The 20,252-nt window shown below is 46.7% G+C and overlaps 1 protein-coding gene across 1 annotated transcript in view; it reads right to left on the bottom strand.

Annotated features, from left to right (window-relative positions):
• MTOR (mechanistic target of rapamycin kinase) overlaps positions 1-20,252 on the bottom strand; it is a 67,077-nt gene that overhangs the window by 27,761 nt on the left and 19,064 nt on the right. Inside the window, exons 20-31 of the mRNA XM_029285652.1 lie at positions 18,811-18,978; positions 17,633-17,745; positions 17,273-17,435; positions 16,087-16,179; positions 15,689-15,835; positions 15,374-15,516; positions 14,256-14,418; positions 13,305-13,450; positions 3,583-3,658; positions 2,237-2,376; positions 1,374-1,474; positions 312-427 (exon numbers count right to left, since the gene is read on the bottom strand). Of these exons, the coding sequence (XP_029141485.1) occupies positions 312-427; positions 1,374-1,474; positions 2,237-2,376; positions 3,583-3,658; positions 13,305-13,450; positions 14,256-14,418; positions 15,374-15,516; positions 15,689-15,835; positions 16,087-16,179; positions 17,273-17,435; positions 17,633-17,745; positions 18,811-18,978 (1,569 nt within the window). The remainder of the gene's footprint in view (positions 1-311; positions 428-1,373; positions 1,475-2,236; positions 2,377-3,582; positions 3,659-13,304; positions 13,451-14,255; positions 14,419-15,373; positions 15,517-15,688; positions 15,836-16,086; positions 16,180-17,272; positions 17,436-17,632; positions 17,746-18,810; positions 18,979-20,252) is intronic.

The following is a 20,252-nucleotide window of genomic DNA, read 5'->3' as shown; positions in this document are numbered from 1 at the left end:
GATGGATCGATGGATGGGAGGCTGGGTGGTTTGCCTCGGCAAAATACAAGAGAGCATTCAAATGCAAAGGGACAGATGAACACTCCAGTTGTCTAATGTTTCTTTAGGGCTAGAGACTTCAATGATCTGTATCTCTGGATAAGGAGGCCATTATGATCTCGGTAGCTCATTATATTGGTATAAAGCAGGTGGCTAGTAAAAACAAACAAACAAACAAACAATTGCAGGTTGCCAAGTACAGACACATTATAGGTTAGGATGGGGTTGAAAAGAAGGAATCCCAAACAGGGCTGGCAAGGTTTAGGAAATACCTGCTGGGCCAGAGAGAAGAGGTCCTGATGCAGGGCCAGCACAGCCCGGTAGAAGGCGCCGTCGTGGGTGTCCCTTGGGATCATGCAAGTGTACTCTTCCATGCTGTCCCACTGCCCTGTGGAAAGGGAAAAAAACAGCCCAGTTTGAACCAATGGGAAGATCTGCTTTAGCCTAAGACAGGGATAGGCAACCTGGGCTCTTTTATGACTGGTGGACTTCAACTCCCAGAATTCCTGAGCCAGCATGGCTCAGCTTGGAAACCTCTCCCTTTCCCCTCAGCGTGGCTGGCTCAGGAATTCTGGGAGTTGAAGTCCACCAGTCATGAAAGGGGCCATAGTTTCCCCATGCTGGCTCAGGAATTCTGGGAGTTGAAGCCCACGAGTCATAAAAGAGCCAGGGTTGCCTACCCCTGGCCTAGTCTGTGCAGCCATCAGGTCTACAATAAGGCCCATTTAGAGCAGGGGTCTTCAAACCTGGCCCTTTTATGACTTGTGGACTTCAACTCCCAGAATTCCTGAGCCAGCATGGCTCAGCTTGGAAACTTCTCCCTTTCCCCTCAGCGTGGCTGGTTCAGGAATTCTGGGAGTCATAAAAGAGCCAAGGTTGCCTACCCCTGGCCTAAGAAAACAGGTTTAGCCATAGCAATCGGCCTGGTCAAAATCTTGCAGCTGTATATCCTGAACTTGGTTAATGTTGACGTTGGTTTGTTCAGACTTTGTTGCCTTTTCACATTTGCCTGCAACATTCGGGATCTTGCAGCCCACCCGATTCTAGGAGGCTTGGCTAAATGGGGCCAAATAGGGTGTGTGTGTGTGTGTGTGTGTGTGTGTGTGTGTGTGTACAGAAAATAATGATCATTTTATGCCAGTTGAAGAAGGAACCTGGGATATTGTTTGATTTCATGGCTCGGGACGGTGCTGACGTCTCTGCAGCAGAACAGCTGAAGCCTGAGAGAGCCTATTTCGCACAACCAAATGTGGAACTGCCTCCGCAAGGCTCCCAACCCCAGGGATTCCTCCCCCGAAGACCCCTGAAGAGCGAAGGGTGGGGTGGACGGTCACCTAAGCCCCAGGCTGCCGCCGCCGCCATCCTTGCCATTTTGGCTTGCGTTTCGTCATTCACCAAGGTCCACTTCTCGCAGCACTGCTGATGCAGCTGCCCCCTAGGACCAGACACACAAGAGCCGAGAGTTATAAACCCAGCAGAAAACATCTGTCCGTCCACCCACACATTTATTTTATGATTCAATTTACGTGTCACCCATCTCTCTGCTCAAAGCCGAGTCTGGCGAGTTGAAATCTGCAGGTCTTAAAGTTGGCAACTGGTGTGAAATAAAGAGCCCCATGGAAAGAGACTTCCAAGAAGGGACAGAGAATAACAGTGCTGGAAGGAAACATTGGAGGTCTTCTAGTCCAACCCCCTGCTCAGGCAGGAAACCCTATACCATTTTGGACAAATGGCTGTCCAGTCTCTTCTTAAAAACTTCCAGTGTTGGAGCATTCACCGCTTCTGGAGGCAGGTTGTTCCACTGGTTAATTGTTCTCCCGGTCAGGAAGTTTCTCCTTAGTTCTAGGTTGCTTCTCTCCTTGATGAGTTTCCATCCGTCACTTCTTCTCCTGCCTTCGGGCACTTTGGAGAATAGCTTGACACCCCCCCTTTCTTTGTGGCAACCCCTCAAATACTGGATCACTGCTATAATGTCACCTCTAATCCTTTTAATTAACTTAGACATACCCAATTCCTGCAATCGTTCTTTATAAGTTTTAGCCTCCAATCCTCTGATCATCTTTGTTGCTCTTCTCTGCACTCTTTCCAGAGTCTCAACATTTTTTTTTTATATTGTGGTGAACAAAATTGGATGCAGCATTTCAAGGGTAGCCTTACCAGACACTCCCGAGGGCGAAACACATGGCTGGGCTCTTACCATTCCCCCAAGGCTTCCAGGCAACGCATGCGGCCTAGCATCAGCTCTGGATCATCCTTGTTGGTATCCATCTTTTTGTCATAGGCCACAAGGGCATCTTCCCATTCGTGGAGCTTCTCATACCAGGTGGCCTGGATTTCCTGGAAGGAGGGACCAGGAAATGGGGTGGGGGTGGGGAGAAAACTCAATCCCAAGACATATCCCCAACTGGCACACAGCAACCGTTGGCAGCTGGGCAGCCCAACTGTAATTAACCAGTTGAAAACCTTTCTGAAGCTCAAACGGTGTTGAGACATCGCAGTGAGATGCCTCTGCCATTTTGTTTAACTGCCCTGAACCTTCTCAACGAGTATTTCTCAACCTTAGTAACTTTAAAGCGGGGGTCTTCAAACTTGGCCCTTTGATGACTTGTGGACTTCAACTCCCAGAATTCCTCAGCCAGGCGTGCCTGGCTGAGGAATTCTGGGAGTTGAAGTCCACAAGTCATCAAAGGGCCAAGTTTGAAGACCCCTGCTTTAAACTGTGTGGGCTTCAACATGGATGGGGAATCTCGGAGTTGAAGTCCAGGCAGCTTAAAGTTGCTAAGGAGAAACACTGTTCCCATCTGACAAAATTTCCCTTTTAGAAACAGATTGCAGCTCAGTATGAAGGCAGACTTTTCACAAAGAAGTCCCAAATTCTCCCCTTTTGAAACAACCTTCCTATCTTCTTATCATTTTTTTAAAGAAGGCATCTAAATTTTGTAAAAAGGGTCGCTCTGCTCGGAGCCCATTAGCACAATGCATTTGTTTAAGTCAGGGGTCTTCAAACTTGGCCCTTTGATGACTTGTGGACTTCAACTCCCAGAATTCCTCAGCCAGCGTGCACGCTGGCTGAGGAATTCTGGGAGTTGAAGTCCACAAATCATCAAAGGGCCAAGTTTGAAGACCCCCGGTCTAAGTTTTTGTGAACTGCAGCTCTCCTCATCAGAAGCAACGGTGAAGTACTAAATAACGCCTAAAATAAAATACCAATATTGTCAGCTTGTTTACAGTTTTGTGGGTCTGAAAAAGTGCTGTCTTACGCCTGTTTTTGCTAACTTTAAAGAGCTTCATTTTTAATTTGTGGCAATAAGAATAGAAAAGTTTGTTTTTTCCCCTCCTTTTTTGATTTTATGTCCCGACCCTCGTGCAGGCTCCGGCTTTTTCGATTCAGCCGTTGGCAGTTCCTGCTGTGACGGTTGCCAAGCAGTGGATTCCTCCCCAGCCTGCAGGCAGGATCACGGCGCACACGCTGCCCCTCCACGTGAGACAGGAAGTCTTCCAAACGCACAAGCCGGCGGGCAAAAACACAGAGGGATCGCTTACCAGCTCCCCAAAATGCTTCATGGCATATTCCAGCACTCCAGATGCAGCCTCCGGTTGCTGCAGTTTATTGTTTATGCTGAAAAGAAAAGAAAAGAAAAAAAAGGAGAATTGGAATGCTTTCTGTTATAAAACGTAAGTTCCCAAGATTGGGAAATGTGGCTGCCTTGCTGGATTTTTGTAATGTTCGCTTTTATTGAACGGGATTCGTTCCTCGACGTATTCTAAGGGTAGCTCCTGTTAAGAAACAACTATGGAAAGAAAGCAAGGTGTTATCCAGGAACAGTAGAGCAAAGCAAAAATAATAAAATATTAAAAAATAACAGTTGTTTTAGGGCAGGGGGTAGGCAACCTTGGCTCTTTTAGGACTCGTGGACTTCAACTCCCAGAATTCCTGAGCCAGCCATGCTGAGGGGAAAGGGAGAGGTTTCCAAGCTCAGCCATGCTGGCTGAGGAATTCTGGGAGTTGAAGTCCACCAGTCATGAAGGGGGCCATAATTCTCCCAGGCTGGCTCAGGAATTCTGGGAGTTGAAGTCCACGAGTCATGAAGGGGCCATAGTTTCCCCCATGCTGGCTCAGGAATTCTGGGAGTTGAAGTCCACGAGTCATGAGGGGGCCATAGTTCCCTCATGCTGGCTGAGGAATTCTGGGAGTTGAAGTCCACAAGTCATGAGGGGGCCATAGTTCCCCCATGCTGGCTCAGGAATTCTGGGAGTTGAAGTCCACGAGTCATGAAGGAGGCCATAGTTTCCCCCATGTTGGCTCAGGAATTCTGGGAGTTGAAGTCCACGAGTCCTAAAAGGGCCAAGTTTGAAGACCCCTGATCTGTCCTGTAAGGGAACAGCAGAGAGATAAAATGGCGTCGTGGCTTCCTTATTCCCACTTCCTCCATTCTTTCCTCCTTCTGACCCCCACTTTGTCTGAAGCATCCCGTCACTCACATTGGAAGGGAATCCATCTAGCGCTCAGCTAGGAGGATCCTAAGGTGTTGTCTCTTGTGCTGGCTAACCAGGTTCCGTTATTAGGAGCGCGTGGATCCACAATCTCAGATTATGAGCCTGTGTGGAGAAGGCCCAGCATGGAAAATAACCTCAAGTCATCCACTCCCCATTCGAAAGACGAGGGTTTTTGGGGTTTTTTTTAGTTCCTAAGCTGTCTTTTAGTGCCTTGTCAACACCCATGTTATTGATGAAACAGCAAGTTGTGTTTGTTCTGCCTGAAATACGGCTACGGGCAATAAACCACTGTGGTTCCCTGGGAGTGAATAAAGATGCTTTCCTTCTTGAGAAGGAGAATCAACAACCTGCTATAAAAGCGATGAATGGCTGTCACGTTCGGTTGGACAGCCCGGAGCATCTCAGCTCTGTCTCTTGGGCAATTAATCACCTCCAACTTTATCTCTCTTCTCAACGGCCTTCTGACAAATAGGCCATTATCCTCTTCTTCTTTTTTTCCTCCTCTCCCCCCTTTCACTACAATTGTCGCTGCTCCCTGCCCTCGGCTGGCTGTCCTGGTTTTTCATTTTGTAACTTGTCAAAGGGGAAAGGAGAGGAAATGCTTTATGCTTCAAACTTGACTGAGCTCAAGTGATTTTTATTCTTAAATTCCAGGAGAGGGGGAGAGAGAGAGAAAAAAAAAAAGCAAGAAGAGAGAGTCAAGCTATTCTCCAAAGAAGCCTGAAGGCAGGACAAGAAGCAAGGGATGGAAAACTAACCAAAGAGAGAAGCAACCTAGAACGAAGGAGAAACTTCCTGACAGTGAGAACAATTAACCAGTGGAACAACCTGCCTCCAGAAGCTGTGGGTGCTCCAACACTGGAAGTTTTTAAGAAGAGACTGGACAGCCATTTGTCCGAAATGGTGTAGGATTTCCTGCCTGAGCAGGGGGTTGGACTTGATGACCTCCAAGGTCCCTTCCAACTTTATTATTATTATTATTATTATTATGGATCATCGCACAGTCAGCCAGAGGTTCAGACTGGATTTGGCATTTTGTCTACCTATCGAGTCCTTCCCAAGGACCTGGGATAGGCAGATGTGGATGTTTGATGGTATTACAGATCTCGTCGCAGGATGGAAGCAGTTCCTAGTAAGGCCGCCTTTTGCAATGGACTAATGGTGAATTTGTCAATGGCGATGATGGTGTCCAAGTGGTGCTCCAGTTGTTTTGGGATTGCACCCAAGGCGCCTGTTACTATTGGTACTACCCTTGCTTGCCTTTGCCAGTCTTTCTATTTCTATTTGTAGGTCTTTATATTTTGTTATTTTCTCCAGTTCTTTCTCGTCTATTCTGCTGTCTCCAGGCACTGCCACGTCCACTATCCAGACTTTTTGGTCTTTCTTATCGACAATTGTTAAGTCCGGGGCGTTATGTTGCAGGTGCTTGTCTGTTTGAATTCTGAAGCCCCAGAGCAGTTTAACTTTATCATTTTCTATGACTTTCTCTATTTTATTATTATTATTGTTATTGTTGTTGCTGTTGTTATTAAGGTGTTGCATTTCTACGATCCTTTTTGATGCTCTCTAGTTTAGCCAATGTGGCGTGGAAATTATGGTTCTTTTCCTAACGTCCTGCTTTGCAAAAGTCTGACAGCTGTTGACACCCAGCTCAGGTTTGTGATTTATACTTTTCGAGCTACACGTTCGTAGGCATTTTTCCAAGGGAGTGCATCTCACAATAAAGTCCTTTTTCTTCCCATCTGGGTGTTTGTATCCCTCAAGAGTGAGTTACCCCGCAAAGGACCTCATGGTTGCTCAGAGATACAATCAGCGGAAGATGGTGGTTAGTTGCAAAAAAACATGACATTTACTGGACTTCTTTCATTCGCGGGACACAAAATCCTGTTATGGTCTTCACCGTGCCAGAGGCTAATCGTTGGGAAGGCCACAATCCAACAGGACATCTTTCCTGGAAACAATTGTGGTTTCCCCAAATCCTTTTCTCCCACCTGAGAAAATAACCAACTAAGAAGGCAAGTTTCAAGTTGTCCGAAAAACAAAATATCCACAAACACAGCCCAGCTTTAGTTTCGCCCACGATGGGCAGATGAAGTGGGAGGGCTCTGGATGGCTGCAAAGAGTGGAGATAGCCGGGAGCCACGAATATTTAAAATGTGTGTAAGAAGCAGACACACACACACACACACAAGATACACACTCACAGATTCCTAGGCAACTGACTCAGATTGGTTAAGAGCTCTGAGTTGGAGAAAACCTCTGTTCCAGTGCAATTCCATCACACAGGGGGGAAAAAACTGAATTTCCAGGAGAGAAGCTTGGAATTTGTTAAGAGTTATTGGGAACTAAAGAGGAAGTAGAGGAGAGAGAGAGAATTCACACGATCATGCAGTCCACCTTCAGACCCCAGCTGGCTTGCTTATGTGGCCTAACCCTCCTTTTCACTGTAACTCCAACATGGCTGCAGACCCTTCCCAAGAAGACCGGGACCAACAAGAACAGCAAAAGCCCCGGATGTTGCGAAGAGCTAAAAAAGCTGAAGGTCCAAGTGGCCAATCTCTCCTCCATATTAGAAGAGATGAGCAAGAAGCAGGACGACGTCCTGGGAAAGGCCGTCACGCAGGCGACGGCCCTGGAAGGGAGCATCAAGCTGATGGACGCCCGCCTGAACGACATGGAAGGGAAGTATTCGGAGATGAATTCCCAACTCAGCCTTGTGCAGCTCCAGGCGGCTCAGACGGTCACCCAAACGTCCACAGGTAAGAAGAGAATTCCCCTTCCCCGGAAGTGTCGCTTGCTAATGCGGAAAGAGCAGCGTCAGCCATCAGATCTTGACTCCCGGGAATATATAAAATATAACTGGGGTGGGTGGGTGGGTAGGATTAAGAGATGAACCTTAAGGAGGAGCTCCATTGCACAGGGGTTTATTGTGAACTTGACCGAAGCCTGGACTTTGGGGAGAATTCCCATCTTCTGGAACAGGTGGTGAATTCACAAGGGACGTTTCAGCCTCTGTCTTCCGTCTCTTGCTAGCCTAAATAAAACTACTATTTTATTCAACTAGCAAGCCCTTCAATGCAGCCCTTGACTCAAAGCGTGAGCTTCCAGGGTTTATACCGATTTAAAAGAACTAGGTGTCAAGCTTCCTTTGGATGCCACTTTGTAACCACAAAATCCAAACTCATTTCATTGCCAGTTACCCCCTCAGCCCTTGCTCGCCCTTTCAAAGCACTACTGATTTTTTTTCTTCTTGAAGACTCCGAAGCCGATGAATCCAGACAACTGCTCAGATTTCAAAAAAATCGCGCTCCTTCTCTTAACTGTCTATTCTGGACAACTGTATTAAGTAAATTTCTCGTGCCAGTATTCCGCCCGTGCTGAGGTTGCCCTTCTAAAATAGGATGAAGTGTTCCTACACATATATTTAGGGATGTGTGTGTGTGGGGGGGGGGGGGAGTTTAGCATGTATTCTTCTTCTTCTTCTTGTGCCATATCCGTTATTATAAAACATATAAGGAAAGGTTGCTGGAATTGGGTATGTCTAGTTTAATGAAGAGAAGGAGGAGGGAGGGACATGATAGCAGCCTTCCAGTATCTCAGGGGCTGCCCCAAAGAAGAGGGAGTCAAGCTATTCTCCAAAGCGCCTGAAGGCAGGACAAGAAGCAACGGATGGAAACTGACCAAGGAGAGAAGCAACCTAGAACTAAGGAGAAACTTCCTGACAGTGAGAACAATTAACCAGTGGAACAACCTGCCTCCAGAAGCGGTGAATGCTCCAACACTGGAAGAAGAAACTGGACAGCCATTTGTCCGAAATGGTATAGGGTTACCTGCCTGAGCAGGGGGTTGGACTTGATGACCTCCAAGGTCCCTTCCAACTTTATTATTATTATTATTATTATTATTATTATTATTATTATTATTATTATTATTATTATTATTATTATTATTATTATTATTATTATTATTATTATTAGACGTTGGCGATCATGTTTTTATCAGCAGCCGCACGAAAAAGTGCTGCTGAGTTTTGTCCAAACCAATCCCTTAGATTTTGAAGCCATGAAGTTCTTCTTCTGCCTGGATCTCGTTTGCCTTCCATCTTTCCCTGGAGGATTAAATGGAGTAGGCCGTATTTTTCTGGGTGTCATATCACATGTCCGAAATATTCTAATTTTCGTTTTTTAGTTGTTTTGATGATTTCCCTTGGCTTTCCCAGGCGGCTTATCACCTCCTCATTTCTGATCTTGTCAACCCAGCTTATATGTAACAGCTGCCTGTAAATCCACAAATTCAAATGCTTCCAGTCTCTTCGGTGGCCTTGTGTCGGAGACCAACTCTCTACTCCATAGAGCAGGATAGAAAAAATATATAGCACCTGACAAGCCTGATTTTCAGTCTTAGGCTTATGTCGTGACTGCAGAAGACCTTTTTCATTTTGAAGAATGCTGTTCTTTTTCTATCCTTGTCTTTGCTTCAACGGTCATGTCCCAGCTTTCATGTAAATTGGAACCGAGGTGCGTGATCCTTTCAACTTTTTCTAGCGGTATTTCTTCTGAATTTATTGGTGGTAAATTGGCATGTACACTTAGTGCTTATATTTGGTACGTGCTTATATCCAAGGCCTATAAATGCCCATCCTTAAAACGGTGACACACATTTTCTTTCTGAGGCAGACACACAAGAGTTGAGATGACGGATAGGAGTAGGTTACATAAATTGGAAACCTTGCTCTTTCTCCATAGAGAATCGGACCAAATATTTAAAAAATAAAATACATTGGCTCTCTAAAGAGGCACCCCAGCAGCCATTTAGGCATCGTTTTAGTCCCAGCTAAGTTTTGTTTTATTGGCTGAAATTGCAACACAGTTAAGTCAACGGGAATAGCTGCACGTGTGTTTCAAATTTCTGGAGGCAAAGAAGGAAAGGGATGGGGGAGGGGGGAAGCTAGGTTTTCCTGACAGTTGGGAATAATTCAACCTACTGCGCTTCTATTTTCTGGTTCAGACGCTGTGTACGACTGCTCGTCCCTCTATCAGAGAAATTACAGATCTTCTGGCGTCTACTATCTTCTCCCTGATGAATTCCTGGGAAGTCCAGAACTGCAAGTAAGACGTTAACACGCCCCGTGGGAAGAGAGAAAAGGCAGGAAGCTACGCGAGGTTTAGGATTCCTATAGACTTAGAAACGGTGTCGATCTTAGAGGAGCCACCACCACCCCTCCCAGTTGTGTACAAAACAGCAACAGCTCTACGGGATGGAATTAGGTGTAAGTCGCTTTGACTTGCTATTTTAAACCTTCCCCAAAACGCCGTGCAACTTTTCCGGTGCCTTCCCATTCCAGCCAAGGTATTTTTGCTCTGCCAAGAGAGGTAGATGGGCTGCTTGAATATATGCTGGAAACATCCAATACGGAAGCGACGCTGATACTGGCGGTCTCAGTAAATGACCCGCCGTGCCTGCCTGAATGTCTGAATTCGCCCCTCTTTTCACCTTCCCAGGTATTCTGTGACATGGAGACCGATGGAGGAGGCTGGACTGTTATCCAGAGGCGGAAAATTGGCTTGATTTCTTTCAGCCAAAGTTGGAAGCAGTACAAGGAAGGGTTCGGAAGCCCGCAGGGAGATTTCTGGCTGGGAAATGAGCACATCCATCGGCTTTCTAGGAGGCCGACCACGCTTCGGGTGGAGCTGGAGGCAAGTACGGTAGCTTCTTCACCTGCTTTGCTGGCCTTTGGCTGACCCCCTCGGTTAGACCCCCGGGGTGTTGCAATGTTCCAGAGGAAAGGAGCTTGAAAACAATTAGAAACACTTCAGTGCCGAAGTAGCGCAGAAGACTTGGGGGAGAGCTAGGATGGGTTGCCAAAGATGGTCTAACAATGCCAGTTTGGACATGGCACATGTCCACCAAACTCAAGCAGCCTAGACCGTGATTAGGCTGCATAACTATTTTCCTTGGGCAGTGTCAGGATAATGATTTAACAGCTTATGAAGATGTAATGTGGATGATTGCAATAGAGGAATGGCTCAACAGGTGTGTGTATCCCTTTAAGAGCCTGAGTATAAAAGGGAAGTTTTTTTGCTGGAGTTTTTCTCTCTCTCCTCCATTTGACTGCTGTAACTGCTGTGTATTAGAGTTTGCTGTTTGTATTCTGTTTCTACCATACATTTGTAGATAGTGTGTTATAAACCACCATTTAATCACAAACCACCGTGCACCGCATTTACTCCTGGGTTACTTCAGCGCAACAAGACGGTGCGTGCTCTGACAGGCAGCACTGGCTAACTGGAGACAGTACATGAAAATAATGGATTCCGTTGCACGTTACTCTATTTAATAAATCCTGAAAGCGTTATCCAATCTAAGGCTTAACGCACGAAGTGACGGTTAGTTTCAGGTTAGTAGAGCACATTCCTTTGTGGCTGGTGCACAAGAAAACATCAGTTCAACAAAGAAGTCATTTCCTCCCCTGAGAGCTTGGTGAAAGCACCAACATTTCAGGTAAATGTTTGCCTAAACCAAGCATAAATAAGGGGCGTCTCCTTAATGTTCTTCTGGCCCTGCAGGATTGGGATGGCAACAGCGTTTTCGCTCAATACAGCCGATTTGCGGTGGGCAATGAGTTGAGCAGCTACCGCCTCTTCCTGGCCAACTTCAGTGGCAGTGTGCCACGCGACTCCATGCGGTACCATAACAACACGGCCTTCAGCACCATGGACAAGGACAACGACAAATGTGTCGATCACTGTGCGCAGTTACGCAAAGGTCAGCCTTGTACAAAACCTCTTCCTGTATCAAGGTTCCTTAAGCAGGACCACTGTCCCCTTTTGGATTTGAAGAACTCTTCCCAAATTCTACGTAGGAACAGCCGTCCGTTCCTTAGCCCAATTCCACCTGGTTGTTCAGACCGACGTCGCTTGCCCAGTTTCCAGAAGGGCAACTCTTCCTAAGTGTTGATTGCTCTGTTCTTTGAATGTCCCAATTTCTCTTGTAAATAGCCTTTGGGGGGGTCTTCTTCCTGCTCCATTATGCTCCATCAGCTACTTAGCAGTGGCAGAAAACAAACTCCTCCACGTGGGAGGAACTGACCGGTGTCATTTTCAATCGTGAACGTTCAGACCCCGGCAACGGCCATCTCCCTGATGCTTTGCAATTTGTTGACCCTCGGCCAGAGATCCGTTGACGATGAGGACCACTATCTTGGCGTTACAAGAGGTCCTAGAAACCTCTTGTCTTCCTCTTTCTCCACAGGTGGTTACTGGTACAACTGCTGCACCGATTCCAACCTGAACGGGGTTTACTATCGTAAGGATGAACATAACAAGAGCACCGATGGCATCACCTGGTATGGCTGGTATGGCAAAATATATTCCCTGAAGAGGGTCGAGATGAAGATCCGGCCAACAGACTTCAAGGCCTAGAGGGACCCCAATAGAGTCAACTAAGGAGATGATGTCGCCTCTAAACCAGGGACCACAGGGGGAGACAGGATGTCAAGAATGAGCTTATATACCGAGAATCCACTTCATCAGTAGCAATGCAGATGGCTCACCTCTTTCAGTCTCCACCTGAAGGTTTCTGGATCTTTCCGATGACAACGTTCTCTGTCGGGATGCTCACATCTCCCCCTGAATTAACTTAGGTTTGCCTTTAGGTCCTTGCTGGACTGGAATCTCGGGGATGACAGGGAGAGAAGCTATGCCAGATTTTTTTGCCAAACATATTGCCTAGGTTGATTCCTCCACATCAGAAGCTTATGGAAATCAGATGCTTAGGATTCGATTCTTTTTTTTTTTTTTTTTGCAGCTGTAAACCAATCAGTGCTCTGTACAAACACCTTTTTTTTCCTCCATAGTATAATAAAATCCTCTTGATTTTAAAACTGAGTTTGAGGCCGAGGGTATAATCGTCGGAACAAAAATGTTTCCAGTCAAGCAGAATTTCTGGAAAGGCCAACCAACGCTGGAGGGGAGGGGTTGCTAATCTGGTGTCAATGTTATGAAGAATCTGAGGTTGAAAAGGGATCTCTTGGTGACTGGCAGAGGAGAGCTATACATCTTTGTTCCAGTGACAATGGAGACCCCCTCCCAAAATAAACAACAACAACAAAAACCTCCTGGATAATATCAACTGGATATTGGTGCTGAGGTTTTTGTCTCTGTCTACTTACTGTACAAAGGACAGAATTTAGCACGAATGTTTTCCACGCGATGTTGTGTTTCTTGTTTGAAAAAAAAAATCTCCATTTTCTTCCTTAACTCTAAACAAATTTCCCTAAGCGAGTACCAGATGCAACTGATGCCAAACAGGATGCCTAGATACCTCCAATCCTTGCTCTGGGATTGTCTTGATAAAGGACTTCCAGAACAGAGTTGGAAGGGAGCTTGGAGGTCTTCTAGTCCAACTCCCTGCTCAAGCAGGAAGCCCTAGATCATTCTGGACAAATGGCTGTAAAGTCTTTTCTTAAAACCTCCAGTGATGGAGCACCCACAACATCTGAAGGCAAGCCGTTCCAATGGTTTATTGTTCTTACTGTCAGAAAACTCCTTAATTCCAGGTTGCTTCTCTCCTTGATGAGTTTCCATCCGCTGCTTCTTGCCCTGCCTTCAGGCGCTTTGGAGAATAGCTTGACTCCTTCTTCTTTGGGGCAGCCCCTCAACACTGCTATCACGTCACCCCCTCACTGACCTTCTTTTCACTAGACTAGACATACCCAGTTCCTGCAGGTGAACTTACCAACCAAGAGAGCAAGGGGGGAAGCAGCCTACCTGATGAGAGACTCAAGGATGGCTGGGGTGGGCCCCTTCTGAAATTCCAGCTCTTTGTAGTGTAGCGCCTTGGCGTAGGCTCGGCACTTGGCAGCCCGCTCTCCCAATAAGACAATGCCGTTATCGTCCCCCAATGGCAGCGGTCCCTGTGCAGAGGAAGCCAGACAAAACATCAGGGCTGTGATGGAGTGCAGGTTTCCAGGGCAATCTAGAGAACGTTATGTAAGCAACTAGATGTAAGCTTATCCATGAGCCCTGGTGGCGCAGTGGCAGTGGTTGTTGTTGTTATCTATCTACTGTCTATCTACTTGCACAGAATACGCTTTCGAACTGTTAGGCGGGCCGAGGCTGAGGCGAGGGACGGGAGCTCACCCTGCCACGCAGCGCTAGAGCTCAAACCGCTGGAGCTGAGACTACCTCCAGCGTCATTAAGCCTCTTGACGCAGTGGTTGGAATGCAGTACTGCAGGCTGACTCTGCTTACTGCCAACAGTTCGACCCTGAGTGGCTCAAGGTTGACTCAGCCTCCCATCCTTCCGAGGTGGGTAAAACGGGGACTTAGATTGTTGGGGGCAGTTTGCTGACTCTGTAAACCACTTAGAGAGGGCTGTAAAGCAGTGGCCCCCAACGTTTTGGGCACCAGGGACCGGTTCCGTGGAGAGACATTTTTCTGTAGACCAAAGGGGGTGTGGTTTTGTGTGCTGCTCGCATCCTGCATATAGCGCTTCGCTTGTTTGCGGGGGCCTGGTTTCTGGCATGCTGCAGCCCAGTGCCGGTCCACGGACTGGGGGTTGGGGACCCCTGCTGTAAAGCACCATGGGGCGGCATATACAGTAAGTCTAAGTGGTATTGCTATTTCTGCATTATCAGCCAAGTCCCCTGCATCTTCATGAGACCAGCGCCAAGCTGTTAAAAAGGAAGTCAGAAAACCTCCGCCCCCAACGTGCTTTACCTTGTCGCTGTGCTCCATGAACTCGGCCAAATTGAGCAGGGTCTGGGTGACCTCGGCAATGTCCTGAGACGTCAGCGCCAGCTCGATGCTACGGATCAGCTCGTCCTGCTGGTCTTCGTTCAGCTCAGACCAGCATGAAACAAAGGCCGCGTTAAACAGGTCTCTGAGGAGGGGGCGGGGGAGGAGCAGCAGGAAAGGGGGACATGGAGAATGGAACAGTAAGTCTGCCAATGTTGCACATACCACTTCACTGATCCATACTGAACCCCCAGCCACATCTCGTTGGCGTCCATAGTTGCAGAGGGGAGAATGTCTAATAGGAATAACCATCAGACCTGGGAACTGGCCAGCAACTAGAAAAACACCCTTCTCAAACTACCCCTTATCATTCTTTCAGCATTCAAACAATTTTTTTCTATCCAGTTTGCTATCCTCGGTAAACATTTTTACTGATGTACATCACCTACTCCCGCCAGCTTTCAAGCACTGGGGCGCAACTCACAATCCTTCACACCGTTTTCCCCCTCAAGCACAAGTACTTAGTCTTGGACAGGTTAACCTTCAAAGGCACGGCAGGCGACTGATTTAACCTTTGCTGCAAAACATTCAGGTTCTCGCCCAAACACCCAGGAACATCGGCCTCCAAAACTTCACATCCCGAATGTCGTCCAGGTCGTGGTTGTCCCACAGGTGCTTTTTCAAGAGGCATCTGGGCTTTCTTCTGGAATGCAGGTGAAGAGGAAAGTCACATCGTAGGAAACCATGGTCTCCTTTGGGTCTAGTTTTAGCTTCCAAGCCTTGCTGGCAAAGCCCTGCGAATTGTTGATGGGATGGGTGGTGTTGCCAACTAGAGCAGCTAATAAGGTGGTTAGATGTTTCGCAACGTTGTAGGGTGACAGAGTTGGCGCTGCTGACAATTGGTCTGAAGTGGAGTTCCCCCTTTGTGGATTTGGGGGAGTCCAGTTGCCTCTTGAAAAAGCACCTTTGGGAGTCACACCTCAAACCAAAGCATGTCTACTATCACACACACGCTTCCCTGAAACATTTTTTTAACGCTTGCATTGAACAACCGAGGGGATCCTTCTCTGCCTTCTCCCTGACTGATGTGGAATGTCTACCTGGCCATGGGGTTGTAGGCCTGAGCCAGGGCCCAGCATGAGCGCAGCGAAGGCGACGAGGAATCTTTCAACAATTCCAGGCTCAGCCGTCTCAACCACTCCAACCAATCGTCCTTGGAAACTCTTCTGGCTGCTCCCCAGGCCTAGAAGACAAAGCGTCCTTCTGTGAGTCGCTGCGACCAGCTACTCATACGAGGGCCAGAAAATCTGTTTTTTTTTAAAATACATGAACCCAGACCACATGCTGTTTGCTAAATATTAAGAATGTTATTTTAAAAAACCCTACGCAAGGCATGTCTCTGCCTAGCGGCTTACCTTCTGTAAGTTTATGGTGCTGACGTGCAGCTTCTTCATGGGCCCCGTTTCGACTGGGCCGCTGGCGAGGGCCTCTCCTTGGCTGCTCCTCTGCATGCGGTGCTGGTAAATCAGGGGGTCATCTTCTTCATCAGCAAGAGTGTAGCCCTGATGCAGAGAAAAGCAGCTATTCAGCAAAATCAAATCTAGTTTTATATTTGGGCAGCGCCGCTGCGCGCTTGTGGCCAAATGGAAAGGATGCGAATCGCCCCTTTCTCGTATAAAAATGGAAGGAGCATTATGGGCTGAAAAGTGAAATTCAGGTGTATTGATAAGCTCAGGGCAGGAGCAGAGACAGGTGTCCTTCAAACAAAGGGGTCGCCCTGCCATCTCCTTCTGCTTCTTGGGGATTCACTGACCTTCACAATCCTGCAGATGAGGACGTCGTACCGCTGGTGATTGATCCTGTGACGCACCAGTACTTTGTTCACCATCGGGATAAAGATCTGATACTGCAGGGGTGAGAAGGAGAGTTAGCACCCCGGAGAACAAAAGCAGCCGAAGAGAAAAGCAGCTCGGAGCCAACGGCAAGAGTGGAATTTTTAAAAATTAAATCTCCGCAGGGAGATGTCCTGAGATCTAACATACCACATTCAATACCTGCTTTCCAAAACAGCTGGAGGAAAATAATAATAATAATAATAGTAGATGATTACATTTAACCGAGTTTGTCTTTCTGCTGTGGATTAATTTACAGCTCTTTGTTATGGTGCTAATTTTTTGGCCAAAGCAACCTTCTCAATTTTCAAGCGTCACCGATCCAGTTAAATAGGTAGTTTCATATTTTGCAACAACAAAAAACAAAAACCTAGAGGATAGAACCGCTATTTCATTTAAAGCTATATATACAATCTAATGTCTATAGAAGCTAAAAGTTCAGAGTTACAGTGTCACTTTCCCAATCACCTAAGGAGCTATTTACAGAATACAGAATAACAGAGTTGGAAGGGACCTTGGAGGTCATTTAGTCCAACCCCCTGCTCAGGTAGGAAACCCTATACCATTTCAGACACATGGCTGTCCAGTCTTTTCTTAAAAACTTCCAGTGTTGGAGCATTCACAACTTCTGGAGGCAGGTTGATCCACTGGTTAATTGTTCTAACTGTCAGGAAATTCCTTCTTAGTTCCAGGTTGCTTCTCTCCTTGGTTAGTTTCCATCAGATGCTTTAGATTTAGAGATTAGGCCAGAGGTAGGCAACCTTGGCCCTTTTATGACTCGTGGACTTCAACTCCCAGAATTCCTGAGCCAGCATGGCTCAGCTTGGAAACCTCTCCCTTTCCCCTCAGCATGGCTGGCTCAGGAATTCTGGGAGTTGAAGTCCACGAGTCATAAAAGGGCCAAGGTTGCCTACCTCTGGAATAGGTTGACACTCCCCCCTTCTTTCTAGCAGCCCCTCAGATATTGGATCACTGCTATCACATCACCCCTAGTCCTTCTTTTCATTAAACCAATTCCAGCAACCCTTCTTGACATATGTTTTAAAGGAAAGGATTTAAATTCAGCCAAGCCAGGATCTCTCCTTGGCAAAATAATGCCCGTCTCACCTTCTTCCCCAGCTGGAAGACCAAGGAGGAGAGTGTGTCCATGGCAGTGGTCCGAAGCTCTGGGCTTTGGTCGAGAGTTCGCACAATGGGATGGATAATCCGCGAAGCGTAATCCGTGAAATCGAGGGACTCCGTTAATCGGTCCACGGTTTCTAAGGCAGCTCTGCGAAAAGGGAAAAACAAAGCACTGTTAATTGTAAACATACACACACACACACACTGGACACAGATAAACCCAAAAGAGGGACAGGTTTGGACGTCCTTTCAAGAAAATTAAAAGTATTTGGACACTACCGGCAGCGCCTTTTATTAAAAGCCTGTAAAACAGTGAAGATGCACGTGGACAGCATCCATCCTTACTTGCGAGCAGACAAAGGGGCATCGGGCGCATCGAAAAGCTTTACAATGGGAGGCAGTAATAAGTGCAGGTAATCATCCAGATTGGCGCCAAACAGCTGGATGGCATTCAGCAGCTGGAAAAAAGCAAATTCCGTGTCAACATCCAACTCGAGAATCCAAACAAAACTCCAGGTTCGTTCCGTCTCTGAAACTCTCACTGTTTATTAAATACACCGCCTGGTAATGTCGAAGTAAAACTTAACTGTGAGAATCCAACACCAATTCATAGACTTAAACAATAATTTTTCCCAGCCAAACCCCCAACGTCTTACGAAGTCCACATAAACAAGTTCGCTTTGTTATGGGAACCGTCCGCTTCAAATCCACACCTGTTCTGGTGTCCTTGAAAAGGCTTCAGGCTCTTACGGCGTTCAGCTGAATCGTAGACGTTTTGTTTCTCCATCTAACCCACTTGAGAGTTAACACCTCCCCCCCACCTTAATGTAAAGGTAAGTTGAAACACAGAGGCATGTAGCTGCCAACGTTTCAACCTTGACGATAGGAACCAAGGGCAAGATTCAAAAGAGCCACTCTGGCATTTTCTAATCCTAATTTATTTGAGTGAGTTAAAAAAAAACCAGCAGTTGGGACACGCTCTTCCATGTTTCTAAACACATGAAGTTAGGTCTTCCTGAGAACAAAAGCCAGATGAAGATTAACTTGTCCAGGCCTGCAGCAGCCCAGGAGTTTGGGGGGGGGGGCTGATCAGAGTTTGAATCAGACTAGGGCAGTGATGGTGAACCTTTTAGAGACTGAGTGCCCAAACTGCAACCCAAAACCCACTTATGCATCGTCGAGTGCCGGGTGGGTGTGGCCCATTGGGTGGGCGTGGCTGCGGTGGTAATGGCAGACTGGGTGGGACTAAAAAGTTCAATCAATCAATTCCAACTTTGCAAGATCTTTTTTTTTCCCCCAAGAAGTTGAAATTGACTGATTGATTGAACCTTTTTTTTTGTGTGTACACGGCAGCAGAGGCCTAAAGCGAAAAGGTTTTATAAAATCCAGCTGAAGGCCTAGGACTGGGGCGACGGTGCCTGTGCCCACAGAGAGGGCTCTGAGTGCCGCCTCTGGCACCCGTGCCACAGGTTCACCACCACTGGACTAGGGTGTGGGATGCAACCACCTGTGTTCCAACTCACCTTGGTGGAAACGTTGCGGGTGCTGCTGCTGTCGTGCATGAAGACGCGAAGCATGTGCGGGATGAGCTGGGGAAGGTACAGCTTGAATTCCCCACCAAGAGCCACCACTATCTGCTCAATGAGGAGGATAATCGTGCTCTGGATGGAGTTATTTACCACCCAGAAATCCTGGACGGGGAGTGGGGGGGGGAGAGAGAGAGAGAGATGGAAAGGGAGCAAAATTAAGACAGAAAGCCAGAAAGCATGAAAAAGAACTGAATCTCATTACAGGTTAAAGTGCCTCGATGGCTCACTCCAGTATCAGAAGCTTTAATTCCATCTCGGAAGGATGGAAATTTGCTTTATATTCAAAATCTTACGGTGGATCAAGCCTGTAGAGATCTGAGACTGGATTCCCCCCCCACCCAGTTTAGAACAAAAAATTCTCTTTGATAGCAGTTTCTACTTTTTTAAAAAAACTGAATTTCTACACCACTTTATAATATCTCCCCTCTCCTGCTTTTCCTGGACATCCTTCTTGCAGACGTTCTCCAGCAAGGCAGGTATCAGGGAACGTTATCAAAAAGCTGGAACTGCTATTCCACAGAAGAGCCCAGGGAAGTATCGCAAAAGAGCTGAACAAATCTCGTTCTTGATTCCACATTAATGAACTAGCCCCAGTATGTGCATTGTGCCACTGCCTTTTTCTTTCTTTTTTTTAAATAATTTTTTATTTTTTAAACCAACAAAACAAAACAAAACACACATACACACACAGTGTATACTCCTCCCTTTTTTTTAGCAGCAATTTCGTAACGGTAATCTTCTATTATTTACATTTCCCCCCCTTATTCTTCTTTAGAATATTTGTCCTTGTTGTCCCGTTGTTTTTATTATACCCACATTTTCCACTTTTGACCTTTCCACTGTCATGTGTCTGATTAACGAAACACTTAAAAGGACTTTCGGGCATATTTTTTCCTAAAAGCATTTATTAAGGTTACAGAGACGTCAGTACGGCATGGTGGAAATGCTTAGATCTGGATTCTTTTCCGTTACACATACATTCAAAGCATTTTTCCCCGCCCCTATTTTGGGGTCATGGTTCACATCTTCCAATTAACTTGGAAGATGTGATTTACATCCGGTTTCTTTTTCCCCGGGCTTTCACTGTTGCCTGATTTAACTATAAAAATACCAGACAGTTCTGCATATTGTCAAAGCAAGAATATACAGTATTTGCAGCATTGACATCCACCTTTATTCAGGGCTTTTTTTCTCGGAGAAAAGGTGGCGGAACTCAAACCTGGCCACGCCCTCATCAAACCCTAGGACCGCCCCTTTAGAGAACAGGAATGCAAGTAAAATTTGGGAGGGGCTATTTCCGGTGTGGGAGGGGCTATTTCCGGTGCGGCCGGCCTGGAAAAAGGTGCCGGAACGCGGTTCCGCCGCGTTCCGGCTGA

This window comes from Protobothrops mucrosquamatus, unplaced genomic scaffold (assembly GCF_001527695.2).
Source record: "Protobothrops mucrosquamatus isolate PMUCROS unplaced genomic scaffold, P.Mucros_1.0 scaffold2013, whole genome shotgun sequence".
Taxonomy (NCBI): domain Eukaryota; kingdom Metazoa; phylum Chordata; class Lepidosauria; order Squamata; family Viperidae; genus Protobothrops; species Protobothrops mucrosquamatus.
This window is presented reverse-complemented; position numbering and strand designations above follow the sequence as displayed.